This window comes from Salvelinus fontinalis, unplaced genomic scaffold (genome assembly GCF_029448725.1).
Source record: "Salvelinus fontinalis isolate EN_2023a unplaced genomic scaffold, ASM2944872v1 scaffold_0738, whole genome shotgun sequence".
Lineage (NCBI taxonomy): Eukaryota > Metazoa > Chordata > Actinopteri > Salmoniformes > Salmonidae > Salvelinus > Salvelinus fontinalis.
Genome location: NW_026600947.1, coordinates 15911 through 29957, shown reverse-complemented (window position 1 = coordinate 29957; position 14047 = coordinate 15911). Strand labels below are relative to the sequence as shown.

Here is a 14047-nt window from a genome sequence, read left to right as displayed (position 1 = left end):
AACAGAACCGAGAAAAGTGACAGAGGAGACATGAAAGGCGCACTTCTCAGCCTTCACGTAGAGACAATTCTCTAAAAGGCGCTGGAGTACACGTCGAACGTGCTGAACATGAATCTCGAGTGACGGTGAAAAAAATCAGGATATCGTCAAGGTAAACGAAAACAAAGATGTTCAGCATGTCTCTCAGTACATCATTAACTAATGCCTGAAAGACAGCTGGAGCATTAGAGAGACCGAACGGCAGAACCCGGTATTCAAAATGCCCTAACGGAGTGTTAAACGCCGTTTTCCACTCGTCCCCCTCTCTGATGCGTACGAGATGGTAAGCGTTACGAAGGTCCAACTTAGTAAAGAACCTGGCTCCCTGCAGCATCTCGAAGGCTGACGACATAAGGGGAAGCGGATAACGATTCTTAACCGTTATGTCATTCAGCCCTCGATAATCCACGCAGGGGCGCAGAGTACCGTCCTTCTTCTTAACAAAGAAAAACCCCGCTCCGGCGGGAGAGGAAGAAGGCACCACAGTACCGGCGTCGAGAGAAACAGACAGATAATCCTCGAGAGCCTTACGTTCGGGAGCCGACAGAGAGAATAGTCTACCCCGAGGGGGAGTGGTCCCCGGAAGGAGATCAATACAACAATCATACGACCGGTGAGGAGGAAGAGAGCTGGCTCTGGACCGACTGAAGACCGTGCGTAGATCATGATATTCCTCCGGCACTCCTGTCAAATCACCAGGTTCCTCCTGAGTAGAGGGGACAGAAGAAACAGGAGGTATAGCAGACATTAAACACTTCACATGACAAGAAACATTCCAGGATAGGATAGAATTACTAGACCAATTAATAGAAGGATTATGACATACTAGCCAGGGATGACCCAAAACAACAGGTGTAAAAGGTGAACGAAAAATCAAAAAGGAAATGGTCTCACTGTGGTTACCAGATACTGTGAGGGTTAAAGGTAGTGTCTCACATCTGATACTGGGGAGAGAACTACCATCTAAGGCGAACATGGGCGTGGGCCTCCCTAACTGTCTGAGAGGAATGTCATGTTTCCGAGCCCATGCTTCGTCCATAAAACAACCCTCAGCCCCAGAGTCTATCAAGGCACTGCAGGAAGCAGCCGAACCGGTCCAGCGTAGATGGACCGACAAGGTAGTACAGGATCTTGATGGAGAGACCTGAGTAGTAGCGCTCACCAGTAGCCCTCCGCTTACTGATGAGCTCTGGCTTTTACTGGACATGACATGACAAAATGTCCAGCAGAACCGCAATAGAGACAAAGGCGGTTGGTGATTCTCCGTTCCCTCTCCTTAGTCGAGATGCGAATACCTCCCAGCTGCATGGGCTCAGTCTCTGAGCTGATGGGAGAAGATGGTTGAGATGCGGAGAGGGGAAACACCGTTAACGCGAGCTCTCTTCCACGAGCTCGGTGACGAAGATCTACCCGTCGTTCTATGCGGATGGCGAGTGCAATCAAAGAGTCCACGCTGGAAGGAACCTCCCGGGAGAGAATCTCATCCTTAACCTCAGCGTGAAGTCCCTCCAGAAACCGAGCGAGCAACGCCGGCTCGTTCCAGTCACTGGATGCAGCAAGAGTGCGAAACTCTATAGAGTAATCCGTTATGGATCGATCACCTTGACATAGGGAAGCCAGGACCCTGGAAGCCTCCTTCCCAAAAACAGAACGATCAAAAACGCGTATCATCTCCTCCTTAAAGTTCTGATAAACGTTAGAACACTCAGCCCTTGCCTCCCAGATAGCTGTGCCCCACTCCCGAGCCCGACCAGTCAGGAGCGATATGACGTAAGCGATCCGAGCTCTCTCTCCTGAGTATGTGTTGGGCTGGAGAGAGAACACAATATCACACTGGGTGAGAAAGGAGCGACACTCAGTGGGCTGCCCAGAGTAACAAGGTGGGTTATTAACCCTAGGTTCCGGAGACTTGGAAGACCAGGAAGTAGCTGGTGGCACGAGACGAAGACTCTGAAACTGTCCTGAGAGATCGGAGACATGTGCGGCCAGGGTCTCAACGGCATGACGAGCAGCAGACAATTCCTGCTCGTGTCTACCGAGCATTTCTCCCTGGATCTCGATGGCAGTCTTGCGAGAATCCGTAGTCGCTGGGTCCATTCTTGGTCGGATTCTTCTGTTATGCTGATGAAGGAGGACCCAAAAGCGACGTAATAGAAACAGAGTCTTTATTCCAGTCTTAGACAAAAAACGATACTCCTGATATATCTAAGGTAAAAAACAAAACAGGAAAACTGAAATCCTCTCGTCAGTAGAGATGAACGACTGGAGACGCGACCACTAGACACCTGCTCACACGCAGCATCTGATGAAGGCAAAAACACGACAGGGCGGAACAAGGACACAGAACAGCAAACATCAAACAAGAATCCGACAAGGACTGAAGCGGAAAACAGAGGAAGAAATAGGAACTCTAATGAGGGCAAAAATAGGGGACAGGTGTGAAAGAGTAAATGAGGTCGTTAGGAGAATGAGAAACAGCTGGGAGCAGGAACGGAACGATAGAGAGAGAGCGGGAGAGGGAGAAAGGGAGGAGGAGAGAGAAGGATAGAAAGAGGGAAAGAACCTAATAAGACCAGCAGAGGGAAGCACAGGGACAAGACATGATGATCAAAAACATGACAGTCAGATGTGAAGGAGGAGGTTGATCATCAGGAGTCAGATGTGAAGGAGGAGGTTGATCATCAGGAGTCAGATGTGAAGGAGGAGGTTGATCATCAGTGTACCTCTAGGATTGTGGCTGGGCTGGCGTTTCCACTTCCAGCTTGGTCATATATTTTGATACATTGAATGTTGATATTGTGAATCTATGTTATATATCTGTACCTCCTGTTTCATGAAGTGATGTCACTAAGTACTGCCCCTATATACATACAATGCATTCGGAAAGCATTCAGACCCCTTCACTTTTTCCACATTTTGTTACGTTACAGCCTTATTCTAAAATTGATTCAATCATTTCCCCCCCTCATCAATCTACACAATACCCAATAATGACATCACAATACCCCATAAGACATCACAATACCCCATAATGACAAAGCAAAAACAGGTAAATAAATGAAATTTGATTTTCTTTCAAAAACAAGTGACCCCAAACTTTTGAATGGTAGTGTACATCTGCATGATGTATTTGTTACACCATGTAGGAGCAGTATAGACCTAGTCTGTTCATTATATACATCTACATTATGTATTGTTACACCATGTAGGAGCAGTTTAGACCTAGTCTGTTCATTATATACATCTACATGATGTATTGTTACACCATGTAGGAGCAGTATAGACCTAGTCTGTTCATTATATACATCTACATGATGTATTGGTACACCATGTAGGAGCAGTATAGACCTAGTCTGTTCATTATATACATCTACGTGATGTATTATTACACCATGTAGGAGCAGTATAGACCTAGTCTGTTCATTATATACATCTACATGATGTATTGTTACACCATGTTGGAGCAGTATAGACCTAGTCTGTTCATTATATACATCTACATAAAGTATTGTTACACCATGTAATAGCAGAATAGACCTAGTCTGTTCATTATATACATCTACATGATGTATTGTTACACCATGTAGGAGCAGTATAGACCTAGTCTGTTCATTATATACATCTACATGATGTATTGTTACACCATGTAGGAGCAGTATAGACCTAGTCTGTTCATTATATACATCTACATGATGTATTGTTACACCATGTAGGAGCAGTATAGACCTAGTCTGTTCATTATATACATCTACATGATGTATTGTTACACCATGTAATAGCAGAATAGACCTAGTCTGTTCATTATATACATCTACATGATGTATTGTTACACCATGTAGGAGCAGTATAGACCTAGTCTGTTCATTATATACATCTACATGATGTATTGTTACACCATGTAGGAGCAGTATAGACCTACAGTAGCTTGCTAATTATTTAGATTTAGTTTGACTTAATGAAACTGCCTTAAATGTGCTGTAGTAACCATTTTTTATTCGCACTAATCAATCAACACATTCCTGTCTTTGTATGTCTCAATATAATAGTATTATTTAATTCAATCCATTTAAAATAATCTTTATCTGAAAATAAAATATGATCCTCAACTGCGTTTCCCCTCCAGTCAGCAGACGGCGATGTGCGTCTTTCAGGCGACGCTGCCAGCGTGACGTATAATCTAGTGGACGGTTCTTCATAAACAGCTCGTCAACCACCTCGGTAGCTTGCTAGCCAACATAGCCGAAAGATTCAAGCTATTTATACTCTTTCGGTGTATATTAGCTGCTGTGTTTTAGACACACTTCTGTCGTATCTACTTGTTAACCTATTTAATTTAATATTACGTTATTTTGTATTAGTCAGCTATAGTAGTTGGCTGGTTAAGTTAGCACTAGCCTAGTCGCTAATGATAGCTAGCTAGCTAACATCCCTGAACATGAGCTCCCTAAACTACTCCCCTCCTGTTAAAGAAGAGGAGATCAGCTTTACGGAGAAAGAAGCTCTGGGGCTGAACATTGTCGTGAAAGAGGAGGAGGAAGAAGAGGATGTTACAGTAAAACAAGAAGTAGAGGGTGAGGCTGTTACAGTGAAAGAAGAAGAGAAAGACGTTTCAGTGAAAGAAGAGGAAGACGCGTTCAGAGTGAAAGAGGAGGAGGATGTTTCAGTAAAAGAAGAGAAAGAGGATGATGCAGTTTTTGGAGTGAAGGAAGGGGACAATATTGTCACATTGAAAGATGAAGAGGAGGAGATAGGAGATCTGATTAACACCAGTAAGTACCGCCTTAAATTAGTTTTTTACTTTGGATATTCGGAGTTGGCTGGTCAATACCTCTTCAACGGAGGGCCCAGGATGATGACTGATATGTCTAGAATCAGACGACGTAGAGAGCAAGCTACCCCTTGTTTTCTCTGTTCCGTTTCCAAAAAGTGACTAAACAGAAATATTTGAGAAGGGTCTATCTGCTGACCGCAGACCGGGGGGCACTGCATGTAGTGATTTTCATCTAGTGATGATTTACTGCACACCGTGCCCCCCAATAGTGCCATGTGAGAGTTGGGTTGGCTACACCAAAGATTATGGATATACTGACAAGATGTCTCTCCGCCCTAACAAGGGGAGTCGTTGTCCACAAAGCGGCACTGCGGGTTGTCTAGCTCCCGCCTATCCTTTCTTTGGATTGGTGGATTCATCTAATTATTGTAATCTATTGTTTATATTCTATGAGGGTTGTTGTCGTCAACCGCCTGTATTCAATGGAGAGAGATGCTAAGCTACTAGCATGAATATGCATAGCGATCTGCAGACAACTCCTATGTTGTTTTTTATCAAAGTTGTCGGTATGTCACGTGTCCACATAACAACTTAAGCTTTACGAAACTTCTGTTGGATCAAGTAAACCTCACGTAGCAAATAAGCCATTCATTTTGTTGTTGACCAAATTCAACACTTTCCACGTTGGGTTGATAATTGTTTCCACTTGGATACAACCTACTGTAGCCTACTGGCATGACCTAGAGAGATACAACCTACTGTAGTATACTGGCATGACCTAGAGTTACAACCTATTGTAACCTACTGGCATGACCTAGAGAGATACAACCTACTGTAACCTACTGGCATGACCTAGAGAGATACAACCTACTGTAACCTACTGGCATGACCTAGAGAGATAAAGTTGTAAAGTTCCTGGATTTTAAACAAATATTTGGCCAAAATGTAATATCGGTGCATCCCTTTATTCTAAAATGTATCACAATACCCCATAATGACATCACAATACCCCATAATGCCAAAGCATTAACAGGTTTCGATTTTTTGCAAATGTATTGAAATTATTCCCCAGGATAACTAGTCTCGGAGTAATGTAAGATCCCAGGATAACTAGTCTCAGAGTAATGTAAGATCCCAGCATAACTAGTCTCAGAGTAATGTAAGATCCCAGGATAACTAGTCTCAGAGTAATGTAAGATGCTTGGAAAAAGAAGCTGAAAAGAATAACAGAACGGCACCATTAGAACTAAAATGTGTCGCCTGGATGTCAGACCCCCAACCCTCCAAACTGTAAATAAATAATAAAATGTGTCTCCTTGGCAACATTAGAACCTCGGCACGTTTACTGTATATGTCGAGACAAAGGAATGATGTAAACAAATAATCCAAAATATTTTTGTCAATGAGACAGTATATAAACAAAGGAATGACCGAACCCGCTTTGGTGACTGAATGCTTGTAAGGAAAACTAGATGATCAAAACATTAGATCACATCAAATAAGCCTGAGTGGTTTCACCTCCTCCCAGACTATACTACAGTTATAACTATACATAGTTATACAGGATACTACAGTTATAACTATACACAGTTATACAGGATACTACAGTTATACAGGATACTACAGTTATACAGGATACTACAGTTATACAGGATACTACAGTTATACAGGATACTACAGTTATAACTATACATAGTTATACAGGATACTACAGTTATAACTATACACAGTTATACAGGATACTACAGTTATACAGGATACTACAGTTATACAGGATACTACAGTTATACAGGATACTACAGTTATAACTATACATAGTTATACAGGATACTACAGTTATACAGGATACTACAGTTATAACTATACATAGTTATTCCAAAGGTGGGCTACTTACTATCCACTGTTTGCAAGCCACCGTTGCTGATCTATTTAATTTATTTATTTCACCTTTATTTAACCAGGTAGGCAAGTTGAGAACAAGTTCTCATTTACAACTGTGACCTGGCCAAGATAAAGCAAAGCAGTTCAACCCATACAACACACAGAGTTACTCATGGAGTGTAACAAACATACAGTCAATAATACAGTATAAAAATAAGTCTATATACAATGTGAGCAAATGAGGTGAGATAAGGGAGGTAAAGGCAAAAAAAGGCCATGGTGGCGAAGTAAATACAATATACCAAGTCAAACACTGGAATGGTAGATTTGCAGCGGAATAATGTGCAAAGTAGAAATAGAAATAATGGGGTGCAAAGGAGCAAAATAAATAAATACAGAAGGGGAAGAGGTAGTTGTTTGGGCTAAATTATAGATGGGCTATGTACAGGTGCAGTAATCTGTGAGCTGCTCTGACAGCTGGTGCTTAAAGCTAGTGAGGGAGATAAGTGTTTCCGGTTTCAGAGATTTTTGTAGTTCGTTCCAGTCATTGACAGCAGAGAACTGGAAGGAGAGGCGGCCAAAGGAGGAATTGGTTTTGGGGGTGACCAGAGAGATATACCTGCTGGTGGTATCCAATCCACCTACCAATGCCATTCAACTCTCCTTCCGTGGCCTCCAACTGCTCTTAAACGCAAGTAAAACTAAATGCATGCTATTCAACCGATCACTGCCTGCACCTGCTCGCCCGTCCAGCATCACTACTCTGGACGGCTCTGACTTTGAATACGTGGACAACTACAAATACCTAGGTGTCTGGTTAGACTGTAAATTCTCCTTCCAGACTCACATTAAGCATCTCCCATCCAAAACTAAATCTAGAATCGGCGTCCTATTTCACAACAAAGCATCCTTCACGTTTGCTGCCAAACATACCCTCGTAAAACTGACCATCCTACCGATCCTCGACTTTGGTGATGTCACCTATAAAATAGCCTCCAACACTCTACTCAGTAAACTGGATACAGTCTATCACAGTGACATCCGTTTTGTCACTAAAGCCCCATATACCACTGCTCTCGTCGGCTGGCCCTCGCTACATATTCATCGCCAAACCAACTGGCTCCAGGTCATCTATAAGTCTTTGCTAGGCTGCCTTAACTCAGATCACTGGTCACCATAGCAACACACACCCATAGCACGCGCTCCAGGAAGTATATAGTATACACGGTCCCGTGTGGCTCAGTTGGTAGAGCATGGCGCTTGCAACGCCAGGGTTGTGGGTTCATTCCCCACGGGGGGACCAGGATGAATATGTATGAACTTTCCAATTTGTAAGTCGCTCTGGATAAGAGCGTCTGCTAAATGACTTAAATGTAAATGTATATCTCACTGGTCATCCCCAAAGCCAAAAACCTACTTTGGCCGCCTTTTCTTCCAGTTCTCTGCTGCCAATGACTGGATCGAATTGCAAAAATCGCTGAAGTTGGAGACTTATATCTCCCTCACTAACTTTAAGCATCAGCTATCTGAGCAGCTTACCGATCGCTGCAGCTGCACACAGCCCATCTGTAAATAGCCCATCTAACTACCTACCTCATCCCCATGTTTTGATTTACTTTTTTTGCTCTTTTGCACACCAGTAATTCTACTTGCACATCATCATCTGCACATCTATCACTCCAGTGTTCATTTGTTAAATTGTAATTACTTCGCTACTATGGCCTATTTATTGCCTTACATCCTTACTCCATTTGCACACACTGTATATAGATGTTTCTATTGTGTTATTGACTGTACGTTTGTTTATCCCACGTGTAACTCTGTTGTTTTTGTCGCACTGCTTTGCTTTATCTTGGCCAGGTCGCAGTTGTAAATGAGAACTTGCAGTTTGCTCACCATTTTTGCTCCAGGCAGATATACTACATCCACAACTTGTGGTTTCCTCATTAGCAGATATACTACATCCATTACTATCGGTTTCCTCATTAGCAGGGAGGTGTTTCTGCAATCAAATTGTGTGCGCATCGCCCTCGTGCCGCAATTTTATTAAACACAGAAAGGGGCCTATATTGGAGACCAATCGCCAGTCGTCTGGCTCACTGCTTACAGTTTCAACAACATGAATAACTTATTTCAAGCTTACAGTCATCGATGTTACTACTAAAATATGACTATTCTTCTCTCATTTTAAGACAATTGTCAAATAATTTTAACATTCATTACAGATGTCAATTGTTGTACAACATCATGGCTACGCTGTTGGCATCACCTTTTACATTGGATCTGTAACCATCTGTCTGACTTTGTTGTTCACACAGGAGAGATACGGAACTATCGTGGATCCTCTGGGGAGCCTCAAAAACCTCATGATGCTGACGAGGCAGAGAAGAGATCCAGATCAGAACTCCTCAAGAAACATCTGCAGAGACCCACAGGGAAGAAATCTCACCGCTGCTCTGACTGTGGGAAGAGATTCACCTCATCAAGCATTAAAATTCACCAGAGAACACACACAGGAGAGAAACCTTATAGCTGTGATCAATGTGGGAAGAGCTTTGGTCAATCTGGAGATCTGACAGTGCATCAGAGAATACACACAGGAGAGAAACCTTTTAGCTGTGATCAATGTGGGAAGAGTTTTACAACTTCTGGCTATCTGACAGTGCACCAGAGAACACACACAGGAGAGAAACCATATAGCTGTGATCAATGTGGGAAGAGTTTTATTACATCTGGCCATCTGTCTCGACACCAGAGAATACACACAGGAGAGAAACCTTATAGCTGTAATCAATGTGGGAAGAGTTTTACTACTTCTGGCTATCTGACTTTACACCAGAGAGTACACACAGGAGAGAAACCTTATAGCTGTGGTCAATGTGGGAAGAGTTTTACTACTTCTGGCTATCTGACTTTACACCAGAGAACACACCCAGGAGAGAAATCCTATAGCTGTGACCAGAGATAATCTGATTAAAGATCTCTGACTAAACATCAGAAAATACATGAAGCAGTTGTTTCATGATATCAATGAATTAATGTCACAATGTAGAATGTTTTATCATTGTAGTAGGAGTATTTTAATGATGTCACAATGTAGAACCCTAAGCGTTTGTCCCCTGTTCTATTGATTTCAACATGATATGGATATTAGCCTCAGGGGGGAAATCCAGGCTCTGAATTGAAAGAGTTACTATTTATGAGATTTAGTAAGTACACATTATTCCCAGATTCCGTGTGGTTTTTGAGCTGCTAGTTTTAACAGGACGTGCAACCTCATCTCCCTCCTGTCGCACAAATGATTTTAGCATGAAATTGATTAGTTATGACAAATAAGTGTTGCGTTCCTTTGTTTAGCGACCCCTACATTTAAATGCATTCCATCATCACGTACAACCTGATTTCCCCCCTAATCGATATCAGTGATTTATTGCTACTTGTCAAAACAACACTGTTTCTGGTGCTTGTGCAGATTATAAATCTTTTTTTTTTTTTTTTTTTAAATACAAGTAATATGATTATTGTGGCAGATGTTTGTGTAAATAGCACATGTTATGTTTAGGTTTTCAATTTATCCCAAACTGTTTCTACATATTGGTTATTGATTTGGACATGTTAAAACTGTGTTTTGACATTGAGGCTATCCCACCTAGCAAAATGTAATTGAAAAGTCATTGAAAATAAGACTATGCAATCTTATTTTTTTTAAACATTTTTTATTATACCATGCCTTACCATTAAGTTAATTATTGACAATACATATTAACAAAGGGGTGTACATTTGGCTTTGGTAATTCATGTTTACAATTCATGTAACTTTTAGTAATCATAATTATTTATGCAATCAACTGACAATTTTCGGGTATAATTATATTGACATTGTTGCCCTTCTTTTAGAATAGCAGGGTTAATTCTCAGATGTGACAACCCAAATGTACTAGAGCATGACATTGGGGACTGGGCCCCGATCCAACAACATGCCTATCTAGTGAACCCTGAAAAGAGAGAGAAGCTCCGCAGTGAGGTGGAAAGTTACTACAGATATTGCAGGAGTTTCCTCTTGAAATCAGACATGTCCGTGTTAAGGACAACTTGGTTGCTGATTGTTTCAAGGGTGGGCAGTCATAGTTTTGCGTTTAGCCATTGCGTTGCCATGGATCAATTTATTTTGACTGCACGTTTTTCCGTATTGGAGATGAGTTTTGTTTGGGCTCGTTCCAAGGGGACGAGAGTTCTAGAAGCTAGTGAGTTTTAGGAAGACGAGAGTTCTAGAAGCTGGTGAGTTTTAGAAAGACGAGAGTTCTAGAAGCTAGTGAGTTTTAGGATTCTATAGAATGAAAAAGGAGAAAAAAATAATATGATTGTATATTTTTATTTAGAAATACGTGTTTTTAATTGTTGACAGCCAGTAGACACCATGTTTATATTGTAGAAGGTGATGCATTGTAGTTGATTATAATGTGAAATGGAAGTTGTTTTCTGTTGGTGGTGAGCAAACTTGTCCAACAAAAATTATAGGATTTATTTGTTGTCTTAAGGGGAAAGGTGTTCCAGGCTTTCGTTTCTCCATTTATGTTTTGAGGTTGGACTTTAGCACGTATAGCTCGTTAACACGTATAGCTCGTTAGCACGTAGGGCACACTGATTGGTGTCACCTCGTTAGTCAGTATGTGTAACACCAGTTCTTTTGTTTGCCTCTTCTTGGGCAGATTTAGTGGGTCTCATGGTGGGTGTCTTTTAGGTCCCAGTTGTTGTTACTAGTCAACTTTCAGTGGACACTGAGAGCAAAACTGCAACATTATGTTATAATATTTTTATTGCATCAAATGGTTGTTTTATGCAACAGAATAGAGGGTTCTTAGAACTATTGTGTCTGTGTTCTACTGAGGATGGGCCTCTGGGAGAAAACACTGACAGGAGATTTACAATGTCTTTTGGGTGATTAAACCTAAAGAGACCGCATTCCAGAGCATGAGTTAATGTTTCTGTTCTATATGGTACCAGGGAGAGATGACCCCTGGGCCAGACCCTGGTCTCTACACAAAGTGTACTGTTTTTACAGCAGATACTGTCTGCTGAGAATTATAGGTATCTTTCATACAAATCTTAACCTTGTGACCCGTTCTATACGTCTGTTGTTCGTTATGTAGGTTGAAAGGGGTGTATCTTGGCTGTAACATACCTTTGTACTTTCGTCCTGTGGGTCGACCAGCCATCATTATCGTAGAGCACTCAATTGATTCACTTTATATGTGTACGTTGTATTTACCTGCTCCCTTATTAATAAGTGAATAAAGATTTAGTTTAAGAATAACTGACTTGTGTGGTAAGTTTCTCTCATTTGATATTAAAGAAGTTAACCACCACATTTGGCGATGGGGATGTGAATCTTCACTTGGTGACCGCTCCTGATGACCTGGCTCCTGACGACCTGGGTAAATGACCTGGCTCCTGACGACCTGGGTAAATGACCTGGCTCCCGATGACCTGGGTAAATGACCTGCCTCCCGATGACCTGGGTAAATGACCTGCCTCCCGATGACCTGGGTAAATGACCTGGCTCCTGACGACCTGGGTAAATGACCTGGCTCCTGACGATCTGGGTAAATGCCCTCAAACCTAGTTTTTTTTTTTTTAAAGAGGTGAGCAAAACATGGAAAGTGTAGTTTATATAAAAGTCTAGTAAGCTCTGAGTGTGTATTCCTGTGTGAGCGGGGCAACTTGGAGGTGTAGACAGGGCCGAGTCAGTGGAGGATGATCTGAGAGTCAGTCGACTCTCACACTCTCACTAGATTAATTTCTGAGAACATCTGAAAAGATCATTTGTATGCTAATAGATGTCAGTTTGTATTGACTGCTATGTAGGTTAAATGTACACTTCAAATGCAGCTGTCCTACAACAGATCTGTACCTTCTTCTTGATCCCAATTGCATTGTGTCCATGTTCTGTCCTATAAGAATTTCAAAGGAAGAGAAAATGTGTCAAAGAATAGTCTTACAAGCAATAAAACCTATATATATATATATATATTAAATAAATATTGAAAGATAAATGTCATCGACAAACAATGTAATGTAAAATAGAAGAACATATTGGAGAAAGCACTAGCCAATACAGTACTGCCATACAGTAACAGTACTGCCATACAGGCCTAATATCACATTTCAAGATATCTTTGTACACAAATTGTTCTATATTTTATCAGGCTGACTTGAAAGATTATATGCAACATTTTGCTGAGTAGCAATACTGTGTTTGGATTCTGAAGGGCATTTATACAAAAGAGGTAGTCTAGACACTGTAATATACCATTATGCATTTGAATCCCATCTACAGCTACCATCTAAGATATTAATTTCCCTCCACAAGGGGGCGTACATGTAACGTTTCCAAAATGGGATAGTATTGTCCATGTAACGTTTCCAAAACGGGATAGTGTTGTCCATGTAACGTTTCCAAAACGGGATAGTATTGTCCATGTAACGTTTCCAAAACGGGATAGTATTGTCCATGTAATTTTCCAAAACGGGAAAATATTGTACATGTAACGTTTCCAATATGGGATAGTATTTTCCATGTAACGTTTCCAAAATGGTATAGTATTGTCCATGTAACGTTTCCAAAATGGGATAGTATTGTCCATGTAACGTTTCCAAAATGGGATAGTATTGTCCATGTAACGTGTCCAAAATGGGATAGTATGGTCCATGTAACGTTATGCCCCCTTGTGAGTTAATAGTATTGCATGCTGTAGCAGGTTATATAAAGAGGAAGACCTCCATTGACGATTCAGTTCGTTGTAACATCTCGTCTGGACAGGTCACCGTCCTTAGTTAGTTAGTTAACGTTAGCTAGTTCATTATCACAAAATAAAGAACTGCTCTAGATTGGAAACTTACGTTAATGAGTGTAAAGCCATGTTGGCTTTATGGAAACGATATACAATATATGGGAAAGAATATAGTTGAGGGAAATAATCCAAACCTAGTTGTGCCTAGTTAGGACATAACGTTAGCTAGCTAGATAACGGTACTGTACTGTAGCTCATACAACGCCGACGGTCAAACCCGGCTTTCTAATATTTACGTTAATTAGCTATAGTAACGTTATGGAAGATATTCACAGAAAACCATTAATTGTCTTCGTTATCCATTATTAGTATGTTATATTACTATATAAACATTTTCGAGACATATTCAGAACCAAACATCAACCCAACTTAACCTTTTTAACTGTTGTCGCATCCAAACTTGCCACCATCGTTTTCAGTTGTAATTGCGAAGTTCCCGGAAGAAGTCCAGCAACAACGGAGGTTCCTCGATGAACCCACCTTCTAACAACTTCTTTGAAGAACC

General features: G+C 41.2%; 2 protein-coding genes across 3 annotated transcripts in view; one reads left to right on the top strand and one right to left on the bottom strand.

Moving 5' to 3' along the window:
* The window catches only part of LOC129847160 (zinc finger protein 239-like), a 55875-nt gene extending 43870 nt beyond the window's left edge, over nucleotides 1–12005 (top strand). Inside the window, exons 1-2 of one of the 2 annotated variants that reach the window (XM_055914971.1) lie at nucleotides 4236–4808; nucleotides 9010–12005. In XM_055914971.1, the coding sequence (XP_055770946.1) occupies nucleotides 4475–4808; nucleotides 9010–9659 (984 nt within the window). In that variant the 5' untranslated portion in view covers nucleotides 4236–4474 and the 3' untranslated portion in view covers nucleotides 9660–12005. Of the gene's footprint in view, nucleotides 1–4235; nucleotides 4809–9009 lie in introns of those variants that run through there. The other variant, XM_055914970.1, reaches the window with a different exon arrangement.
* LOC129847156 (zinc finger protein ZFP2-like) overlaps nucleotides 1–14047 on the bottom strand; it is a 69067-nt gene that overhangs the window by 40417 nt on the left and 14603 nt on the right. The window lies entirely within an intron of this gene.